The sequence below is a fragment of the Protopterus annectens genome, chromosome 2.part1 (genome assembly GCF_019279795.1).
Source record: "Protopterus annectens isolate FY-2018-M chromosome 2.part1, PAN1.0, whole genome shotgun sequence".
NCBI lineage: Eukaryota > Metazoa > Chordata > Ceratodontiformes > Protopteridae > Protopterus > Protopterus annectens.
This window is the reverse complement of record NC_056729.1, coordinates 1644410664-1644435319: the sequence shown is the minus strand read 5'-3', so window position 1 is coordinate 1644435319 and position 24656 is coordinate 1644410664. Positions and strand designations below refer to the sequence as shown.

At 42.0% G+C, this 24656-nt stretch overlaps 1 protein-coding gene across 1 annotated transcript in view; it reads left to right on the top strand.

Annotated features, from left to right (window-relative positions):
- The window catches only part of TTLL10 (tubulin tyrosine ligase like 10), a 750762-nt gene that overhangs the window by 9701 nt on the left and 716405 nt on the right, over nt 1-24656 (top strand). Inside the window, exon 2 of the mRNA XM_044063591.1 lies at nt 12528-12648. Within this exon, the coding sequence (XP_043919526.1) occupies nt 12528-12648 (121 nt within the window). The remainder of the gene's footprint in view (nt 1-12527; nt 12649-24656) is intronic.

Sequence of the window (24656 nt, the reverse complement as noted above, 5' to 3'; positions counted from 1 at the left end):
CTAGTAAGAAGAGAGTCAGGATGTTAGAGGAGTAGAAGGTGATTAAGGATACCTTAGGACAAAGGAGAGATGGTGAAAGAGTAAGTCTGTAGAAAACTGGGAACAGAGTTCTGGAGGTACGGTTAACAATAGGGTAGGAAATAAATATACAGAAAGCTTGTGATGAGACACCACCTAGTGACCAGTCACTTTATTGCAGCAGATAGGTCACCTACAGGGGATGGCAGGCTAAGGGAGAGGTGGGGATGAACCAGATAGTGATAGTGAGTATATAATCTGTAAGTAGGGGATTATTTAAAATGATAAGTGTTAAGTGAGGGGCGGTTTGGCTGCTGGCTAACCTGACTGGGAAGCTTGCCTAACCTAGCAGAGTCTTAAAACATTCATATAATTGCAATTTTTCTCTTAGCTGTAACAATACATACTTTCACTGCCTTTTAAGAAAGGAAATGTCTCTCAGGGAGCTGGTAGGTTAATTCTTTAGTTAGAACTAATTTTCTGAGGTATCCAACAGGGTTAATTCAGGTGTTTGGTGCAGGGACAAACATGAACACAAGGCTGGTAATATACAGAAAGAGAGAAAAGGTAGTGAGGTAGACAATAGTAAAACTAGAGAACAGGTAAAGATATTTCACAGACACGGTTGCATGTGTTGCTACAGTAAAAAACAATACTATGTTAGTATATCAAACCTCTAAAGATTACAGTATTTACCAGGTGCTACTATGAACTCTAAAACTACTCTTAACACATACAGATAACTAGGACAAAAAGGAGCTGCATTTGCTAAATTAAATAAGATAATCCATTAAACAAAACAAACAAGAATTACATAATGTATTGGTACTTCTGTGAACTCTAACACCTCCTTATAACACAGTCAGATAGCTAGGAAAAAAGAGCTGCATCATATTGATTACTGCTGCAGTAGTCTTAACTATATGGGTTATATCATGCCACGGATATAACAGCCAACCAGCTTCCAAATCTGCAGGGCACCTCCCTCACACCAGAACTGTCAGGCAGCTTAAGCTGAGCTGACTAAAAGACAAGTTTGTGCCCAAAGTCCTTCAGACCTTTACTGGTGCCGAAGACTATGCTCCGCCGAGGCTTTTGAGGAAAGACGGTCGGCTTGTGCATTCCTTTACTGGGCAATTAAGTTCTCTTTGTGGAAAAAAACTTCCATTTTCTGAATTGTGTTGATGTTTTATTACTTTCCTCTTCAGGAAAGTTATTTTAAAGCTAGGATTGCGATGTTTTTAAAGGACTGTCTTGAGATTATAATGGACATTTTAATCAAGCACTCTTTCTTTCTGTCAGGTTAAAAGTGGTGTAAAGTAACTGAAAACATTTTTTTCTGTGGAAAATTTGCTTTTATTTTACTTTTGTTTGACTGGCACAATGTTTAAAGTGCTTTTTATTGTATTCTTCTGTCAGCAAAGTAACTTTTGTGGACTGGTAGTGTTTGCCAGCAGTTTTTGCTTGTCTTTCCCGGAAAAGAGGGACCAATTTTGGCTTGACTAGGGAAAAGACTGCCAGTTCAACAGTCAGTCCTTCCTCCAGCCACAAAAATAAAAAGATTAAGCAAACAACCTTTGTTACCACAGCAGGCTAGCAATCTGCCTCAGCCACAGGCCAGTGACTCTGTTGTGACCATTTGTTGTACCTCAGACCTCATCTTTTATCCTGGATCCCTCTGGTGTAGTACCTACAGTCACTATGAACTGAGATCTAACCACTTCCTGTATGGTGGTTGGGGTCCCCTCAGTGGGCAATAGAGAGACACTCTTGATAGTCCTGAAAGATGGAACAGGTAATTTTGCCCCCGTGACAGAATGCTGTGCCCATCTTTGGGGAAGCAGCAGCTGACATTAGTAACACACTTGGCCCCATTTTTCTTGTCAAAAAGAAACAGAAAACCAAGCATGTATCTACTCCTCCTCAATTTTCTTTGGATAGGGGTAGCTTACTGGGTTTGTCTCAGACTTTAATTCAGACTATTGATTTTTTTAAATGCCCCTGGAAATAGGTTCTAGTAAACCCTGTCCTAGACCCGTCTATCCTCAAAAACCTTGACGGAACATAGTCTTCTTATATGCTAGGAATTTATATATATATATATATATATATATATATATATATACATCTTTCTCTCTCTCTCTCTCTCTCTCTATATATATATATATATATATATATATTAAGTTCTTGGGTGGCGAAAGCCAGGGAACTTTTTTTGGGTAGGCTTATATAGGCCCTAGGGCCAATAGCCTGGTATCTACCTATGAACCTATGTCTACATAACTTATGGCGCGAAAATTTCATATTTCCATACCGGATCAGTCGAGGCCCAGGTTAATAACAACCGCCACCAGTACTGTTAGCCAACAGGGTGCTGGCGGAAACTGGGCTACTGTTGGTCGAAGGAGAAGAGGAGGGTGAAGGCATGCCCAAAGGCAGGAAGAGAGGAGGAAGGTTAGGAGTGTAGCAGTGAGGGTAGGAACTTTGAATGTTGGCAGTATGACTGGTATAGGAAGAGAGCTAGCTGATATGATGGAGAGAAGGAAGGTTGATATATTGTGCGTGCAAGAGACCAGATGGAAGGGAAGTAAGGCCAGGTGTTTAGGAAACGGGTTCAAATTGTTCTATCATGGTGTGGATGGCAGGAGAAATGGGATAGGGGTTATACTAAAGGAACAATATGCCAAGAGTGTTTTAGATGTGAAGAGAGTGTCTGACAGAGTGATGTTTATGAAGCTCGAAATTGATAGTGTAATGATGAATGTTGTTAGTGCATATGCTCCACAAGTTGGGTGTGCGATGGATGAGAAAGAGAAATTTTGGAGTGAGTTGGGTGAAGTTGTGGTGAGTGTACCCAAGGGTGAGAGACTAGTGATTGGAGCGGACTTTAATGGGCATGTTGGTGAAGTGAAGAGAGGGGATGAGGAAGTGATGGGTAGAGATGGTGTTAAGGAGAGGAATGCAGAAGGTCAGATGATTGTGGATTTTGTGAAAAGGATGGACATGGCTGTGGTGAATACGTATTTTAAGAAGAGGGAGGAGCATAGGGTGACATACAAGAGTGGAGGAAGATGCACACAGGTGGATTATATCCTATGTAGGAGGGCCAGTCTGAAGGAGATTGGAGACTGTAAAGTAGTGGCAGGGGAAAGTGTAGTTGAGCAGCATAGAATGGTGGTCTGTAGGATGACATTGGTGATCAAGAAGAGGAGGAGGAGTGTGAAAGCAGTTCCAAGGATTAAATGGTGGAAGTTAAAAAAGGGTGATTGTGAAGTGGAGTTTAGGGAAGAGATAAGACAGGCAATGGGAGGCAGTGGAGAGTTACCGAATAGCTGGGTAACTACAGCAGAACTAGTAAGGGAGACTGCTAGAAAGGTGCTTGGTGTGACATCTGGACAGAAGAAGGAGGACAAGGAGACCTGGTGGTGGAATGAGGAAGTACAGGAGAGTATACAGAGGAAGAGGCTGGTGAAGAAGTGGGATTGTCAAAGAGATGAAGAAAGTAGACATGAGTATAAGGAGATGAGGCGCATGGCAAAGAGAGAGGTGGCGAAAGCTAAGGATAAGGCGTATGGAAAGTTGTATGAGAGATTGGACACTAAAGAGGGAGAAAAGGACCTGTACTGATTGGCTAGACTGAGGGACAGAGCTGGGAAAGATGTGCAGCATATAAAGGATAGTGAGGGAAAGGTACTCACAAGAGAGGAGAGTGTGTTGAGTAGATGGAAAGAGTATTTTGAGAGGCTGATGAATGAAGAGAATGAGAGAGAGAGAGAAGGTTGGATGATGTTGGGATAATGAATCAGGAAGTGAAACAGAATAGCAAGGGGGAAGTAAGGACAGCTATGAAAAGGATGAAGAATGGAAAGGCTGTTGGCCCAGATGACATCCCAATGGAAGAATGGAGGTGCTTAGGAGAAATGGCAGTGGAATTTTTAACTAGATTGTTTAATGAAATTTTGGAAAGTCAGAGGGTGCCTGAGGAGTGGAGAAAAAGTGTTTTGGTACCTATCTTTAAGAATAAGGGTGATGTGCAGAGCTGCAGTAACTACAGAGGGATAAAATTGATCAATCACAGCTTGAAGTTATGGGAGAGAGTTGTAGAAGCTAGGTTAAGAAGGGAGGTGATGATTAGTGATCAGCAGTATGGTTTCATGCCAGGAAAGAGCACTACAGATGCGATGTTTGCTCTGAGAGTGTTATTGGAGAAATACAGAGAAGGTCAGAAGGAGTTGCATTGTGTCTTTGTAGACTTGGAGAAAGCATATGACAGGGTGCCTAGAGAAGAGTTGTGGTATTGTATGAGGAAGTTGGGAGTGGCAGAGAAGTATGTAAGAGTGGTACAGGATATGTAGGAGGGTAGTGTGACACTGATGAGGACTGCAGTGGGAGTGATAGATCCATTTAAGGTGGAGGTGGGATTACATCAAGGATCAGCTCTGAGTCCTTTCTTATTTGCAGTGGTGATGGACAGGTTGACAGATGAGATAAGACAGGAGGTCCCGTGGACTATGATGTTTGCAGATGACATTGTGATCTGTAGTGAGAGTAGGAATCAGGTTGAGGAGACTCTGGAGAGGTGGAGATATGCTCTAGAGAGCAGAGGAATGAAGGTCAGCAGGGCTAAGACAGAATATATGTGTGTAAATGAGAGGGAGGGTAGAGGAATGGTGAGGATGCAGGGAGTAGAGTTGGTAAAGGTGGAAGAGTTTAAGTACTTGGGATCAACAGTTCAGAGTAATGGTGAATGTGGAAGAGAGGTGAAGAAGAGAGTACAGGCAGGTTGGAATGGATGAAGAAGAGTGTCAAGAGTGATTTGTGACAGACGGGTACCAGTAAGAGTGAAAGGAAAGGTCTGCATGACAGTAGTGAGATCAGCTATGTTATATGGGTTGGAGATAGTGGCATTGACAAAAAGACAGGAGTCAGAGCTGGATGTGGCAGAATTAAAGATGTTAAGATTTGCACTCGGTGTGACTAGGATGGATAGGATTAGGAATCAGTATATTAGAGGGTCAGCTCATGTTGGACAGTTTGGAGACAAAGCAAGAGAGATGAGATTGAGTTGGTTTGGACATGTGCTGAGGAGGGATGATGGGTATACTGGGAAAAAGATGCTAAGGATGGAGCTGCCAGTTAAGAGGAAAAGAGGAAGGCCTAAGATAAGGTTTATGGACGTGGTGAGAGAGGTGGTTGGTGTGACACAGCAAGATGCAGAGGATAGGAAGAAATGGAAAGAGATGATCCACTGTGGCGACCCCTAACGGGAAAAACCGAAGGATGATGATATATATATATATATATATATACATATATATATATATAGATAGATAGATAGATAGATAGATATATATAGAACCAATTTGCTGTTTCTAGAATCCTTCTAAAATCCAACCTCTTCCAAAAAAATCACACATGAAGCCAAGGTTCTGGTAGAATGAGCCTTGACCCTGCCTGGAATTCTCTGGTTGTGGTGGGTATAACAAAAACGAATTGCATTAGACAACCACTTGGAAATAGTTTATTTTGAAACAGGCTGTCATTTTTTTTCCAACTGTCAAAGGAAACAACTGATAGAATTCCTGAAAGATTTTATTCTGTCTAGATAGTACCTGAGTGGTCTGTGGGTTTCACAGGTATAGAGTATCTGCTCTCCCTCGATTTTAGGTTCTGGAAAAACGACCAAAATATGGATAGCTTGATGGGTTGGCATAATGGTTAAGGTATTTACCTCACAAAGAAAAGGTACAGAGTTTTATTCTCATTAAGGGAAATTGGATAGACTTAAAATGGTCCACAAGGCCAACTAGTCTGGTAGTTGCTTATGACTGAAATTTAAAATCAGGGTACCACTTTAGTCATAAATGAAGGATTAGTTCTGATGGAACCTTTGTCTTTATGGAAATGATATAGGACTGATTCATCATAATAGCCTGCAACTCAAATACTCTTCTTGCAGAGATAAGAGCAATCAGTAAAAAAGCATTCCAAGTTAAGAACCACATGTCAGCCAGATGAGTTGGTTCAAATGGAGCAAGAGTTAGTTATTCTAAAATAAAATTAAGATCGCAAGGAGGAGCCATGTATTTTCTTGAAGGCTTCATATGAAACCCCCCTTTCAGAAACAAATAAGGGGTAACAAGTTGTGAAGGGATAACATTTTGAACTTAGACACCATCACATGCAGGTTCAGAAAGGAAATATCCAGAATTGGTCTCCAAGAATCTTCTTTCTTTGGCACCAGAAACATTGTTGAACAAAACCCTTCTTGTAACTTAAAAGAAGGAGCTGCTTCTACCTCCCCACATGGGGTATCCTTGAAAAGAAGAGGGAAATACCCCTATTAACATCAGTAACATTGATGGATTACTTTCACAAGCTTCCTGCCTGAAACTATTTGCTGTCAAAGAGAAACATGGAAGTTTAGACTTTCTGGAGGGATTAAGAGTTTGTCAGGTGGGAAGGGGAGTGTAGTCTTGTAGATAGCAACTCAGACATATTAGACTGTCCTTCATTCTTGGAGATTTCTCGTTTTATTTTGGAATTGGCCTGCCACTGTTTTTTGTAAACATTTGCTTACCAGCAACTTATTTATTTATTTGCATTTGTTTACCAGGAAAGTCCAACTGGGCCAGAAGCCCATTTTCAGTGAAGGCCTGGGGAGAAAAGCTCCACAGAAATACAAGCAATATACAATAATAGATAATACAATAACACGCATACAGTAAGATACAGAATACACATCATCTAGTTAGTCTATACAAAGTAGTATTCAATATAGTTTTCCAGTAGATACATGTTCAAAAGAAAAACACAAGCATTTCAGTGAAGATCACTGTGAGAAAAAAATAAAGTTAGTACTGTGTACATATTAAATAATAGTTATGACCAAATGAGATTTCTTTTATATATATTTATTTTTGCGTAGTAATAAACACTGAGGAGAGGGAGAAAATGAGATAAGGAGTGGACAGTGTGTTGAGAGAGTTATAAATATCTTGTCAGTCAGGTTTGGCACAGGAGCAGTGCCATTTCTTGGATAGATGTTCAAATAGTAGTTGTTTGAAACTGGTAGATCCAGGTGTGTTTAGTAGGGTGTGGGGTAGAGAGTTCCATAATTTAATATTTAATTTAATATTAGCCTGACGAGCCTGGTCTGCAAGGCCATGGAACGTATCATCATGGAACTCATAAACAAAAACATTGGTAACCTCCAAACTCTGGATCCCACCCAGTTCGGGTTTGTGAAAGGCAGATCATGCCTTGTGAACCTGATCGACTTCTTTGAGGTGGTCACCAAAGCCGTAGATGAGGGTAAGGTGGTTCACGCAGCCTATCTTGACCTCGCCAAGGCTTTCAACACCATCCCCCATTCTGGAATTACAGCTAAACTCACTAAACTAGGTATAAATCCCTGGCGCACTGACAGAACCCACACTGTAAATGTTGCAGACTCCAAACTCCAAATCTGACCTTAAAGCAGTGACAAGTGGAGTACCACAGGGTTTGATCCTGGGACCTCTCCTGTTTGGTATCTACTTCTCTGAAGTACAGGCTAACACAGAAGACCTTTGGCTAACGAAGTTCACAGATGACTGCAAACTAGGAGCCATAGTCAAGTCCCCAAATGATGTGGACATCCTACAGAAGGGCCTCGCTGAGACAGATGCCTGGTGTCAGAGCCATTGCCTCAAGCTCAGTGCCAAAAAGTGCAGTGTCATCACCTTTGGTAAAAACTCTGTACCCATGAATTACCACATAGGCAGCAATCTACTTAACACTGAATGTGTTATAAGAGACCTTGGGACTCAGGTGGACAGTAGTCTCTCCTTTGATAGTCACATCGCCACAGTAGTCAGGAAGTCCTTCTACGTGGCACACCTCATCATAAAAGGGTTCCCTTGGGACAATAGCCTAGTATCTACCTATGAACCTATGAACCTATGAACCTACCTAATTTGGCTATTTAATTTGAAAATAGTGCTTCACTGTGAGTGTTGTTAGCTTTGTTTACTGTGAGAAAGTTTCCGTTTGCAGATCTTAGACTTCGTGGGCATGAGTAGGGAACAACAAGTTCCTCAAGGGATGGGCAACTGTCAGGATGGAAGATGATATTGTGTGTGAATTTAAGTTGGCAGAGATGAAGAAGGTTAGGTAGCTCGAGCCAATTTAATTTATGTAGAGCAATACAGTGATGGGTTTGGTGGGGAAGGTTGGCTGTGAAATGGGCTATTTTGCTGTAGTAAGTTTCCAATTTGGTTAAGTTTGATTTTTTTTAAGTTGGTAAAGAGGGGCAAAGCATATAGGAGTGTAGAGAGGAGGAAGGTTCTGGATATGGCTAGTCTGGTATTGTCAGTGAGGAATGGCTTGGTTCTGTACAGTGAGCCAAGTTTGATGTGAGCTTTCTTAATTGTGGTGGCTATGTGTGTGTATATATATATATATATATATATATATATATATATTTATAATATATTATATATAAAACTCGATGTGTTTGTTTATTTTGTTTTTTTAAAGAAGGCTGAGGGGTAATCTTAAATCTCTAAGCAAACTTAGAGAAGGAATCTTACATCTCTCATTACACTTTTTAAGGATATCTTCCGCAGATGGTCCAAAAAGTAACTGTCTGTGGAATTCAACGTTTTTGCTTTGACATCTTCTAGAAGATTTTGAGAATGCAGCCAAACAAACCTCCTCATAACAGTTCCAGCGTCAGCAGCCTTGGAAGATGCACAAACAGCACCATAAGCACATTTAAAACAGTGAGTAGCCACTTAAGACACAGACACATTAGAGTTGCAAAATGAAGGGTTTTTTTTCATCAGAAAAGGAGACATACACCATAGTTTCATAGTTTCATAGTATAGTACTAGGCTATCTGCCCTGGGGCATTTGTAAGCCTAGCCATAGTGATGTGGCTTTTGCCACCCCATGAAATGGTACAAAAAATGTACAGAATAAATTTAGAATACTGTGCCTCTGTCTAGTAGTGACACAGTGAAGGTCCCCTTATATAATAGAATTAGTTTACTGTGCCCCTGTCTAACAGTGACACAGATGTGACCCCTGGGGTAAACTAAAGATCTCCCATCCACTCATGAAGATTTCTCTTGAAGAGAGTCAGTGAGGGGCTCTGCCTAATATGAATTGGGATCTTGTTCCAAAGCATGGGAAGCCTCTGGGTTATGAATCTATCCCTCCAGCATGTCCTATTCATACTTGTGCCGAGGTTTAAGTCTTTAGCTCTCATGGTCCTGATGGATTTGGATTTTTTGAGGTGGAGCATGTCCATCAGATCCTGATTAGACATGGCCTTGTATGTCAGGCAGAGATCACCTCTGAGCAGGCGGTATGCTACTCAATAGAGCTGAAGTTTCTTTAGTCTGGCAGAATAAGACATATGTTGGAGACCCTTGATCCTCTTGGTGAGGTACTTTTGTGGTCTCTCCAGCTGTTGCAAATGCCGGGTGAGGTACATACCAAATGGGGCATTGTACTCAATCATGGGTCTGATGAGGGAGGAATATAGGGGTACAATGACATCCTTGGATCTGGATGTGAATCCCTTCATGATGAGGTGTGCAAGGTAGAATGTTTTTCTAACCACTTTGGCAACGTGGGTGTCAAATGAGAGGTCTCTGTCGACTTGGGTCCCTAGGTCTCTGATTACTTTTTCTGTACTCAGTGGGTTGCTGTCTATGTGATAATTTGTGGGTACTTTGTTTTTCCCAAAGGGATGACTATACATTTTGGCATTTAGTTTAAGGCCGTGACTCCGGCACCAGTTGTCCGTTCTGTGAGGCCTTTTGTAGGATGTGTGTGTCTGCTGGTGTATCGACTATGGCGCCTAGTTTGCAGTCATCTGCGAACTTTGTCAGCCACAGCCCTCCCATGTTTGCTTTAACATCTGAGAAATAAATGCCGAACAAGAGGGGTCCCAGGACAGATCCCTGTGGGACACCACTTGTGACTGGCTTTGAGTCTGACATTGCTCCAGCGATTTTAACTTTATGAGTTCTGTCCTTTAGCCAGTTTGCAACCCATCTAGTGACATAAGGGTTTACTTTTAAGCTGTTGAGCTTATCTATGATGCCTGAGTGGGGTATTGTGTCGAAGGCCTTAGCCAAGTCCAGGTATGCTGTATGGACTGCTTTGCCCTCATCAATGGCTCTAGTGACTGTTTCAAAAAGTCAACCAGGTTTAAAAGGCAGGATCTGCCCTTTACAAAGCCGAACTGGGTGGGGTCAAGTGTCTGTAGGTCCCCTATGTCTCTGTTTATGAGTTCCATAATGATTCTTTCCATAGTTTTGCAGACCAGGCTGGTTAAGCTTATGGGGCGGTAGTTTCCAGGGTCTGTAGAGGCACCCCCTTGTGGAGTGGGACCACTGTTGCTGTACGCCAGTGTTCAGGTACATATCCCGAAGTAAGGCTAAGGTTAAATAGCATTTTTATGTGTGGGTTTAGCTCCTCTTGGAGTTCACGTAACACGCAACCCAGGATACCGTCAGGTCCCATTGATGCTGTGTTTTTTGCTTTGTTTAGGGCGGTTCTCACTTGGACATCTGAGATGACAGGGAGATTACATTCAGCTGGGATAAGTATTTCTTCTTTTGGGGGTGAAGGAGGGGAGAAATTTGCACTGAACCTGTCAGCCAGAATGTTGGCAATATCTGTGGGTTCAGTGTATTTTTTGTTGTTGTGAACCAACTCTGAGCATATCTGAGGGTTTCTGCCCAGGTTTCTAACATAGCTGAAGAAGGCTTTGTGGTTATCTTTAGTGTCCTTAGCGGTTTTTCTCTCAAAGTTGGCCTTGGATGTTCATTCCCTCGTGTTTTCAAAAGAGGCAAGCATAAACCTCAACATTTGATCCTGTGAATCCTAAATGTAAGTGTTGTAGAAGGATGCACTTTTTCCCCAAATCTATCAAAAGCTTTCCTATCCTTGCAGAAGTAACCAGATGTTTGGCAGCAGCTGAATTCACTAATGCAATAGCTGATTGATCCGATATTGGAAAAGTGTATACAAACTTATAAATCTGAGTAATGCTATACAATCTGTCTGCTTTCTTCGGAGCAGCAGGCTGGCTGTCAGGCATGTTTGTAGGTGGGTATTAAGCTAGCTGCCCTTACAAGACATTTTAAGTCTATCCAATTTCTCTCAGAGGTGAGAATCAAACCCTATACCCTGTGTCTGTGTGGTAACACCTTAATCATTATGCCAGCCCCCAAACCCATTTAGAGTTTGTGACAAAAACATCCTCCAGTGCTGAAAAAGCAGGAGAAATAGAAGTTTCTGGAAAATCCAGCTGTAATGAATCCTGATACTTTAACCTTCACATGCCATTATTTTCCTGCTGAAATAATGGATTCATTCTGGAAATAGTTTCAGAGAAGGAGAATCCTTCAAAGAACTGGCAGAAGAAATTATTTTCTTAGAATCTGAATCAAAAACCTGTGAAGACAAAACACAATCATGTGTCCTGCTTACACTAAGTCCAGAATTTTACCAGGTTTCACTGGAGTAATGTGGTCTTGATGATTGCCAGATATGGACCAAGGAACATCCAAAGAAAGCATGGTTGCTTACCTCCTAGTCTTCCTGAGATATCAGTAGCACTTAGACATAACCCACATTCTCCCTGAGTTGAGACAGCTGGGTATGCCCAGTTACATTACTTGGTCAGCTGTCTGATGCTAAGAACACAATCAAATCCTAGCAACAAGTGGCGTAGTCGGGATATAGGACATGTCTTCTGATTATACAGGTTAGAAAACATATCTCCATAGATGACCTATTTAGCAGATCAGATTTTTCCATCTAATACAGTTCCACTGGACCTATACCTGAGAATGGTCAGTTAACAAGCCCAGGTCATGGTTGAAAAGTGTCTTCAGGCCAGTCCATCTACCTAGTTATCAGATGGAAAAAAATAATGAATTAATATGTAGAGATTTTAGGAGTGTGGCTTTACATCAGCAGATTTCTTCTCAATTTCACTTTCACTGATAGGAATCCATTGGCTCCTGACTCATTAAATATGAAACACATATGAAATCACTCAGATAGTGGTGTGAGGAAATGTTCTTCTTATTTTAAAGTTCATTGATATCACAGTTGACACACACACACACACACACACACACACACACACACACACACACACACATATATATATATATATATATATAGAGAGAGAGAGAGAGAGACATGGTGTGTGGGGTTCAGGGAAGCTTACCTCTCCCTCCACACAAAATCAGTTTTAATGATTTTTCCAGTGACTACAATATTTGGTAAGTAAATTTTCCTAAGATGGGAATCAACAAATGATATCCTATTTTAAAACCATGGATTGGTATTGTTCTTCTGTCCAGTTTATCTTCATTTTTACTCATTTTATACGTTTTAGTATGATAAATCAGTACCTTGTTGAAAGTCTTTGTATTTTAAGATCAGTAGTTGATATCATTAATTAACCTCTGTGATCACGTTCTGTTTCTTCATTTCAGGTGAACAACTTATTTACCAGATTCCTAACAACAAGGTCCTGACTACCAAAATCGGCCTGCTCAACAGCTTAAGGGAATATGAAAGGGTCATTAACAAAGTTAGAACAGGAAAAGCTACAAAGTAAGATATGTGACATATTCTCAGTCACCTGCTCTACTGCACCTGTACTGTGTGTTTATATCCAGACATTGAACACTGTTAAACCCATACATGTGTTTGTCTAACAGTATATTCTTATTGTAAATCAAATATAAATCACCTTCCCTTACTGACATCTTGGTATTCTGTGTTAGGAATTTACCCCTCCCCCCAGTGAATTATATAGATAGATAGATAGATAGATACATTCATATATATATATATATATATATATATATATATATATATATATATATATATATATACACACAGGTCTATGTTGAATGATTGAAATTACAAAACTTTGAACTCATATGGTCAGGACCATATGACTGAAGTTTTGTAATTTCGAATCTTAAAAAAAACAAAAAAAAAAACAAAACAAAAACAAATGAAAACACATATATGCAGGGAGGCAAGCCCTGCACCATCCCACACCCCTGCTATTAAAATATATCAACTCCGAGATCGCACTACAGCGAAGAAAAGGGAATATTCCTGTTCCGCGCTGTATGGAGATCTCCGTTTTAAGTGTTTGAAGTTTTAAAACTTTGATCATATGGTTTCGGCCATATGAAATTTGAAGTTTATTACTTTGTAAACAGGACAGGATATATATATATATATATATATATATATATATATATATATATATATATATATATATATATATATAGGTTCATGGGTTCATAGGTTGGTACTAGGCTATCGGCCCTAGGGCCTATGCAAGCCTAGCCATAACAATTCCCTGGATATTTCTTCCCACAATATTTACTTCTCCAGGCCCCTGTCTAGCAGGGCGACTGACATGATCCCGGGGTGAATTTCCTATCTCCCATCCAATCATCAAGGTTCCTTTTGAAGAGGGCCAATGAGGCGCTCTGCTTGATATGTATGGGCAGTCTATTCCAGAGTATGGGGAGTCTCTGGGTCAGGAACCTATCCCTCCAGCATGTTTTGTTCATTGTGATGACAAGGTTTAGATCCCTGGAGCATGTGGCTCTGAGGGACTGGGATTTCTTTAAGTGGAGCATGTCCAACAGCTCAGGGTTTGACATGGCCTTGTATGTTAAGCAGAGATCGCCTCTGAGTAGACGATATACCACAGAGCATAGCTGGAGTTTTTTTAGACGGCCAGTATATGGCATCTGCTTTAGGCCTGTGATTCTTTTAGAGAGGTATTTCTGTGGCCTTTCAAGCTGTTGCAGATGTCTTGTGAGGTACATACCAAACGGGGCATTATACTCCATAATGGGTCTAATGAGGTCTAATATCTAATATCTAAAATGAGGGTCTAATAATATATATATATATATATATATATATATATATATATACATATATATATAAAATATATATATATATATATATGTATATATGTATATATATATATATATATATATATATATATATATATATATATATATTTATGTACACCTGTGGGATGAATTACACAGAGTGACATATTCTGTGATTGTGACTCTGTTTTAGGAGAGCCTTTATTGCTGGATTAAAACTGTTTTGTGAAGATTTGCCTGCTTGTGCTTACTTGGTGACATTCTATGAGCTGAAGGATCATGTTTTTGGCTTTGTACTGCACTTTGTCTTCTTTTTTGTGGTTATTGGCTTTTTGAGGATGGATGGAGCCGTAGGTACAGCAGGGACTTCCGGACTGACAAATTTTGAAGGCGGCGAGGTCTCCAAGCTCCTTGGCGAGCTAACACAGCTGGTGGGAGTGTTAACTCCACTATGTCAAACGTTAGTGACGCAATCGCGTATCATACAGGCGAACCAGGAAGCATACAAACCCTGCTCAACTAGGAGAGCAGTTTCAGAAGATGGAGCGGGTGTTTTTTCCTCTAATTCAAAGAATGTAGGAGAAAGCCAACAGGAGGGATGTGGTGGTTTACCGAGGGTGTTTTTAGACTCTCATGAAAGTGGGCGTAACGAGCAGACTGAAGCAGATGATGCCGAACAGATCCCTGTGACTGTAACATTAACATTAGACATAGCCAAATGTCTTTAAATGCTTGGCTAGGACGCAAACTGAATTTTAATGCCACAAATATAGACAATAAGACATTTGGTTGTTCATACAAGGAAAACATTGACATGCTAAATGATTTGTTATATAAATATAGAAGTTTAGAATTAGATAATGTGTATCTGAAGGAATGTATTGGTATGAATATAGTTCCTAAAGGTTTAAGAGTATGGAAATTTCCAAATAATGTAGAACAAGATTCAGAATTTCATTATGAGTTATTGGATTTGTTTAACAAATGGGGTATGGATTTAATGAAGGCTATCATAAAAAATAATGAAAGAAATATGGTGTTACTTATGGAAAACATTAATAAAGTGAATGAAAACATTATAAATGATTTAATGTTCACAACAGATGAAAATAAGAAACAGTATTTTCTAGTTAAGGAACACATTGACAATAAATGTCAACTGATTATGATAAGAAAGAAGAAGAAAATAGAGAGGGATAGACAAAAATATTTACACAAGATGCATTATCACTGACCCAGGCAAACCAATTATCGGTTTAGTAGGGAGGATATGGAACCCCAAGTAAATTATAGAGATAAACGGAACAGTTATAACAATGAAGTTCAAAGAGAAGATAGGAACATTCAAAGTAACTTGCAGGACCCTTTAGAGTATCCCCCCCTCCGGAGATCTGAAAGAATTAGAAATCAATCACCAGTGAATTACCAGTGGAATCAAAGGAAGGGGGAGGGCGGAGACAGATTTTAAATTAAATCCTGTTGGAAGAAAATAATGTGATACAAGAAGATTTTAAATACACATATCAGGGTTTTCATATATTTAACTTTAGTGATATAGAAATAAATAAAAAACATTTTTTGTTATTATCTAAAAGCTTAAATTTTGTACCATCACAAAAATGTGATATTAGTAGGGCCTTAATTGATTTAAAAATGTATTTGAGAAAAATCAATTTTCAACTAATATTCAAAGGGAAAGGCACAGGAACCAATATAGGTACCAAATTACAAAGGGCAAGTATATTTAACCCACCATTACACCCCCAACTAAGAAATTTGGAAATTAATATTGAACATGAGTTAAGGAACTATTTGAACAAGCATAGATTTCCTCTGAATTTAACACACAGAGAGAAAGAATTATTGCAAGAGTTAAAAGAAAACAAACAAGTGAGGGTTATGAGGCCAGACAAAGGAGGGAGGATAGTCATCATGAATAATATTATGTACGAGGCTAATCTGATCATGGAAAATGAAATTATTTTGAAAGATTCTTGGGCTTTCTTGAGAAACATTACCCAAGAATTATACAGTGAAGATGTGATGTTCGTTACTATTGATATAGTAGACTTGTTTGGATCTATTCCTCACAATATAGAAACAGAATGGATGGAGGAATATTTGAGAGAGGTAGCATGCTTGAGTAATGATGAAACATATAGTTTCATAGTTTCATAGCTAAGATGTTAGAAAATTTGCACAATGACACGAAATATAGAGAGGTATCTAATAATCTTATTAATATAGCATACAAAACGATATACACAACATTAAATGATTTATTGCTAGAGGGTTTCATTGACCATAAATTATTTGAATTTTTATACAATCCTCAGCCAAGAGTTCCATCAATTTTCGGAATACCGAAAATTCATAAGAGTATTCATGATCCACCCCTCAGACCTATAGTAGCAGCTGAAGGTTCAGCTACTACTTTTCTAGTAAAATATTTAGATACAAAATTGAAAAATCTGATCATGGAAAATGAAATTATTTTGAAAGATTCTTGGGATTTCTTGAGAAACATTACCCAAGAATTATACAGTGAAGATGTGATGTTCGTTACTATTGATATAGTAGACTTGTTTGGATCTATTCCTCACAATATAGAAACAGAATGGATGGAGGAATATTTGAGAGAGGTAGCATGCTTGAGTAATGATGAAACATATAGTTTCATAGTTTCATAGTTTATATATTTGTTCTACACTTATGGAATTAGTACTAGAAAACAATTTTATTTTTTTTCAAGGAGAATTCTATCAACAGATTAGTGGGGTGACTATGGGAGCTAGATGCGCCCCTATGTATGCAAATTTGGTGCTACTTATGTGGGAAAATAAATATATATTAAACAGTAAATATAGAGATTGTTGGATGTTGTACAAACGCTTTTTGGATGACATTGTTACTTTTTGGAAAGGAACATTCCAGTTATTTCTGGAATTCTACCAATACATAAATGAGTCCACTGAATTTCTGAAATTTACATACAACATAGGACATAGGGAAATAGATTATTTAGATGTCACTATATATATGAAAGAGAATAAATACAATTCAAAAGTGTTTAGAAAGCAAACTTACTCTAATTCCATTTTACACGTTAACAGTGCTCACCCCGATCATCAGAAGAAAGGTATAAAAACTTCTCTAAATCAAATTTCCCACTCCTCAAAACCGAGGTGGAATCCTTCAAAGCCCCTGAGCCTGTGGAAAATACGGCCCAGACCGCAGAATCCTTTATAAACGCATTCTATGAACACCTTCAGGAATGCATGGATCATGCAATCCCAAATAAAACCAAGACCCAATCCTCCAAAGGCAGACGTCCTGTCTGGTGGACCGCAGCCATAAATAAACTATACAATAGAAGGAGGAAGCTACTACATGATAGAGCAAAATTCCAAAAAGGGAAGGCATCTCTGATCAGTATTAGCAAAAACTACGGGCACTCATAAAATCGTCTAAGGCCAGCTTCGAGAGAAAAATTGCACAGGACACTAAGGATAATCACAAGGCTTTCTTTAGTTATGTTAGAAACCTGGGTGGGAATTCCTAGATATGCTCAGAATTAGTCCAAAATGACAAAAAATACATCGAGCCCACAGACATTGCCAACATCCTAGCTGACAGGTTCAGCGCAAACTTCTCCCCCCCCCCTCCCCACCAAAAGGGCAAATATCTATCCCAGCAGAGTGCTGCCCCCCTGACATCTCAGATGCTCATGTAAGCAAAAAACACAGCATCAATGGGACCAGACGGTGTCCTGGGCTGCATCCTACATGAACTCCAAGAAGAGCTAAACCCAAACATAAAACTACTGATGTTAAGTTGTCTATCTCGCCTTCATTCTTGCTGGATGGGTTCGGAGCCGATCCTCAGCTCCGACTCGGCCAATACTAAAGCTCGAGAGCTAATTCCACCGGCTCGAGGCTCCCCTATATCCCACAATGCTAGGCGGTAACTACTCAGATCTCGTTTGCCGCTTAGCTGACGAGGTGCTTCTTCTACCAGCTCTGGCAGGTTAGTAAGTTTTCTGATTAGAAACTTCTATTTCAACCCCTAAATTTTGTTCCTTTAACATAGTTTTATTTGTAGTATTTCAGATAGTTTAAATCGGGTCCCCCTCTAGTGTCTAAAATCCCTTTTTATTTCCTTCTTAACTTTTAGGCCTCTGGCCCTTCCTTCCCCTAGTCCTTCAGTGTGACTGAATTTTATTTTTTGCTTAAGGGTGTGCTTGTGTGTTGTGCTTGTGTTTTCACACTAATTTACTATGTCTAAAGACTCTAAGGTCTCAGGCTTCAAGAAGTGTGATTCGTGCTGTCAGAAAATGTCGCTGACAGACGGTCACACTTCTTGTGTGTATTGCCTGGGACCTTTGCACCTGCAGGACTCATGTGCTGTGTGCCATGGTTTCAGCCCTAGAGTCCTGCAGGAACGCAAAAATAAATTGATTTTGCATGGCTTATTAAAGCCTGAAGGCCCCCCGACCCAGTCTGTGTCGGGGAGGCCTTCTAAGACTTCCAGACAGTCGGCTCCGGCTTCAGAGCCGTCCTCTGGAAGCATCAAAACTGCTTCGACATCGGCTCCGGCTGGAGCCGATGTTTCCAAGCCTCATACTATTACCTCGGCTCCGTCCGGAGCCGAGGCTGATAAGACTCATTTGGCTTCGATACTTTTATTGGAGCAACCTTTAAGAAAGAGATCTAGGTCTCCCTCCATCGGCACCGTTCACTCTGCACCAGGATCCCCTCTTATTTTGGAGCGGAGCCATAGATCGCATTCCTCACGGTCTTCCAGGCTATCTGACCACGATTTGCAAATGGTAGTGAGTAGACTTCTCAAGTCCGAGGCGCTGGCCCAAATGCTTCATAGCCCGACTCATCAGTCAGTGGCTATTTCTGTCCCTCAATGTGTTCCTCCTCCAACTCCTTTGAGCTCGGAGCCGGGGCTCATCGGAGCCATGACTGTCGGTGCGTCGGATCCGATACCTTCCCTTTCAGCTCCGTCGTCTGCTCCGATCTCCTCTTTGGAGGGATCTCGGTGCCGAGCTTCCCTCGTCGGCTCAGAGGGTGCGAGTGGCATCGGACCCTTGTCCGACCCCGCTCTCCCTCTCGGTGCTTCGGCGCTGGTGAGTTCGGCTCCGACATCGGTCTCGGAGCCGTCCCTCTCAGTGCCGGGGGGGTCCTAGTCTCTTCGGAGCAGGGACCTCTGGCCTTGCCCGATAGGGGTGCCTTCGAGGTCATGCGGAGTGTGCTAGAACCAGTGTCTGCCCCACAGTCAGCTCCGTCAGCCCCTCCATCATCAGTGCCTGCAGTGATTTCTACACACACCCTTGCTTCAGACCGCAGAGATCCAACTCCTCAAGTTTCCCCATTGGGAATTTCATCCTCTTCCGAGGCCTCTCCTGACCTGGTAGGAGAACCCCCTAGGAAGAGGCAGTGCAAGAGGAAGCACATCGACTCCCCTGAGTCTATCACCTCTGACACTGACTTAGAGGAATCTGAAGGTTCCCCTCGATCCCCCTCTGAGGATGTCTCCTTTGCTGACATCCTTGAGATCCTGAAACAGAGGGGGAACTGGCCAGCCCTTAACCCTTCAGCGGATGAGTCAGTGTACCTTGAGGCATTCGGCTCTTGCCCTTCTACCTCCTGGGTGTCCCCTCCCTTTGACCCCCTTATGGAAGTGGTGGCAAAGAAGACCTGGATGGCTCCTGATTCAGTGGAACCCACCCCAAGGAGGCCGTCTAAGTTTATTACTGCCCCTAGAGATAAAGATTTTTTGTCTAAAGGTATCCCCGTTGATGCCATGGTGGTGGCCACAGCCACTAAGAAGGAGTTAGCCGATCCTTCGGTACCTGTCCATCCTCCTAATAAGGAATCTAGGACCATGGACAGGTACGGTAAGCGGATGTTCTCATCAGCGACCTTTTCAATGCGGTCGCTGAACTACTTATGTCACTTCACTCGTCTCCAGAGAGATTTACTCAAGGATATGAGTGAAGAGGTAAAGGATCCAACAGCTGAGGGGTTCCAAGAGAGAATGAGCTCCCAGTTGGCAACCCTGAACTCCATTGTTAACTCTTCTATGCGGCTTATCTCATATGCTGCGGATGGAGCGAGTAGAGCCGCAGGCACAGGTGTTGCCCTATGACGTCACGCCTGGATGTGGCTGTGCAACTTTGCGGACCCTTTCACGGCGTCCCTTCACCAATTCCCCCTTTGATGGATCATCCTTGTTTGGTCCTCAGGTGAAGGATACATTGACTAGGTGCGAGGTGGAAGGTAAGACTCTCTCTGCCGTGGGAGTCCATTTTTCTACCCCTTCTAGGCCTTATCCCAAAGGTCAGAGGGGAGGAAAGATGTGGTTCCGCAAACAAACCCAGGGAGTCTCATCTGACGCACAAGGTCGATTCCCCTCTAGAGGCAGAGGGGGGAATAACAATAGACGCCACCCTAGAGGCAGAGGAGGTCCGCAGAACCAGGGTAGCAGAGAAACTTTCTCTGATAAACCCTTTCAGCATCCCTGAGGAGCTGCCCGGCTGTCCACCTTCGGAGGCAGTCGGGGGAAGATTATCCCTGTACCCAAAAGCCTGGCTTTCCCTTACACAAGACAAATGGGTACAGTCGATCATATCCGAGGGTTACAAAATTCCCTTTATTCACATTCCATCCCAACCCAAAGGATCTCTTCCAGACATTCCACCCAGTCTAAGGGAACAAGCAGCACTAGAAATTTCAAAGCTGCTATCAAAAAGAGCTATCCAATCAGTCCCAGCAGACCAACAAGGATCTGGAATCTACTCCAAATTCTTTTTGGTACCAAAAAAGACAGGGGACTGGAGACCCATACTGGATCTCAGCAATTTAAACAAGTATGTCAAAAAAACAAAATTCCAGATGGTTAAGCTACAGTCCATTCTACCCTTCTTGGGTCAGGACAATTGGATGTTCTCGATAGATCTTCAGGACGCGTACTACCATATAAAGATGAACAGACGCTCCAGGAGATTTCTCCGCTTCAGGCTGGGAGCCAATCATTACCAGTTCAGAGCCCTGCCCTTTGGTCTCACTACAGCCCCCGAGTGTTTACCAAATGCATGGCAGTGGTCGCGGCTCACTTGAGACGTCAAGGATTCCAGGTGTTTCCATATTTAGATGACTGGCTCCTTACTGCCACCACCAGACATCAACTACTTCTATCCAGAGACTTCACTATCCAAACTTGCCAAGCTCTAGGCATTTCAATAAATTTAGAAAAATCTGCCTTGTCGCCTTGTCAATCTATTACCTTTATAGGCGCCACATTAGACACACTCAGTCTTTCAGCCAGACTTACAGAGCAGAGAGTGTCAGACATCCGCAAACAAGTTTACCTTTTCTTACAATGCAACAAAGTCAAAGCCAGACTAGTTTTGAAGGTATTAGGACTCATGGCAGCAGCTATCCCCCTTCTCCCCTTAGCTCGCTTCCATATGAGGATCCTCCAATGGATGCTGTTTACTCAATGGTCCTTCCAACAACTGCCGATGTCCCACACCATATTGATAACTCAATCATGCAAGAATCAACTGTCTTGGTGGATTTTATCACCTCAGGTTCTCCAAGGAAGACCCTTCACTCTCCCTCCCCCAGTCGCCACGTTGACAACAGACGCCTCCCTGATCGGGTGGGGGGGGCATTATCAGGGCAGGACAGTCCAGGGCACGTGACAACCTTTGGAGTGCCACTTGCACATAAATGTCTTAGAGATGAGAGCAGTGCTTTTAGCATTGCAAGCCCTTCATGACTCTCTTCCCACAGGGACTATTGCAATTCAGACGGACAACATGTCTGTAGTGTGGTACATCAACAAACAAGGCGGAACCAGATCATACCCCTTATGTCGAGAGGCACTCAGACTTTGGCAATGGGCGATGTCTTCTCAGCGTTTTCTGGTAGCAACGCACATTCCCGAGAAGTCCAACGTGATTGCAGACAAGTTGAGCAGGGCAATTCTCATGCCCCACGAGTGGTCTCTGAAGAAATCAGTACTGGAAGAAGTGTTCCAACGATGGAGCCAGCCTTGCTGCGATCTTTTTGCTACTCCCCAAAACAGCAAGTGTCACGACTTCTTCACTCTCTTCCCATTACCAGGCCATCCCACCAGAGACGCTCTAGTCCACGATTGGCCCCGGGGAATTCTGTATGCCTTTCCCCCTTTTCCACTGATAACTCAACTAATTCAGAAAGCTATCGCCTTGAGAGTGACGATGATCCTCATTGCCCCTTACTGGCCTCGACAGATATGGTTTCCGTTCCTTCATCGTTACCTTTTGGAGCAGCCTTGGCATCTGGACCCAGTGCCAGATCTGTTGACCCACCAAGCGGGCCAGCTGCACCAATCTCTTCATTCTCTCAACCTCACAGCGTGGTTTCTCTGATTCCGACCTTAGCCAGGCTTCCCTTAATATCTCGCTCGGTCCGAGATATCTTGATAGCCTCTCATAAATCTTCTACCCGGAAGATTTATAATAGCAAATGGAAACGCTTCTCCTTTTGGGCGACATCAAAAAATATAGATCCCTTCACTGCAGCTATCCAGTCTATTCTTGACTTTTTAGCAGAACTCTTTCATTTAGGATCTTCTTCATCTACCATTAGAGTTCAGTTGGCTGCTATATCTAATTATCATGTAGGTGTCTCGGAGTCTAGCATCATGGCTCGCAAACTCTGCAAAGCCTTTTTAAGGGGCGTTTTTCTTCTCAAACCTCCAATCAAAGATCCCCGCCTCAATGGGACTTGAACTTGGTTCTGGCATCCTTAATCCTTCCCCCTTTCGAACCAGTGGCTACATGTTCTCTGAAGTTTCTTTCATGGAAGACACTTTTTCTAGTAGCCATAACTTCAGCGAGAAGGATATCTGAACTCCATGCTCTGTGCAGTCGCCCTCCTTACTTAGTGTTTCACAAAGATAGGGTATCCCTCCGTACTAATCCATCCTTTTTACCTAAGGTTTCTTCTCAAACAAACCTAAACCTAACGATTGATCTCCCCGTCTTTTTCCCTAACTATTCCAACAGGTCAGAACAAAAGCTACATTTTCTGGATGTTCACTGCCAACTTAGATATTATTTAGATAGGACTAAACAATTCAGGAAATCTGATCAGCTTTTTCTATCATATGCGGAAGGGAAATTGGGCCATCCAGTTACTAAAGTTTCCCTTTATAGATGGCTCACCTCTACAATTACCTTCATCTATGAGATCAGACATCAAAAATTACCTTCAAGGCCTAGAGCTCATTAAACTAGGGCATTAGCTACATCCGTAGCTTTTCAGGACAGGCTGCCAATAGATTCCATTTGTGCAGCAGCCACTTGGGCTTCTCCTCATACCTTCATTTCACATTACAAATTGGACATGGTCTCCAGAAACCGTTCTTTCTTGCGTCCCACCCTCCTTCCCCCAAGCCTGGACAGACCAATAGGAATTCATGTTGTGATCTTCCTCTGGAAGAGTTTCATTCCCACATGTTCTACCACCTCTATTTCCCCTTTTGTTAGGTCTGGGATACCTTACACTCTGGTTTATATAGAGGTGGGTTACCCTTCTCCATACTATGGAGACTAGAATTGCTTGGTCTAGCTATCAAACGAGATATGAGTAGTTACCGCCTAGCATTGTGGGATATAGGGGAGCCTCGAGCCAGTGGAATTAGCTCTCGAGCTTTAGTATTGGCCGAGTCGGAGCCGAGGATCGGCTCCGAACCCATCCAGCAAGAAAGAAGGTGAGAAGAAGACAACTAACATGGAACGTTATGGTAGGTACATAACTTCTTATTCAATCTCAGCCTCACTACAGGATATGTACCCAAAGAGTGGCGTACAGCAACAGTGGTCCCTCTCCACAAAGGTGGTGCCTCAACGGATCCTGGAAACTATTGCCCCATAAGCCTGACTAGCTTGGTCTGCAAAGCTATGGAAAGGATCATCATGGACTTCATAAATAAAGATATTGGGGACCTACAGACACTGGATCCTACCCAGTTCGGCTTTGTTAAGGGCAGATCCTGCCTCTTAAACCTGGTCGATTTCTTTGAAACAGTCGTCAAGGCCATTGACAAGGGGAAGGTGGTCCACACAGCCTACCTGGACCTTGCAAAAGCCTTCGATACAATACCCCACTCAGGATTTATAGATAAGCTCACCAGCTTAAATATAAACTCCTATGTCACTAGATGGGTTGCAAACTGGCTCAAGAACAGAACCCACATGGTTAGAATTGCTGGAGCCATGTCAGACTCCAAACCAGTTACAAGTGGCGTCCCACAAGGCTCAGTCCTGGGACCTCTCTTGTTCGGTATATATTTCTCGGAGGTACAGGCCAACATGGAAGGACTGTGGCTGAGCAAGTTCGCAGATGACTGCAAACTGGGCACCATAATCGACTCTCCAGCCGACACAAGCATCCTCCAAAAGGGTCTCATAGAAACAGACAACTGGTGCCAGAGCCATGGCCTCAAGCTAAACACCAAAAAGTGTATAGTCATCCCCTTTGGCAAAAACAAAGTGCCCACAAATTACCACATAGGTGGTAATCCATTAAGTACAGAAGAAGTAATTAGGGACCTGGGGACCCAAGTTGATAGCAATCTCTCATTTGACAACCACGTGGCCAAAGTGTTTAGAAAAACATTTTATATAGGCCA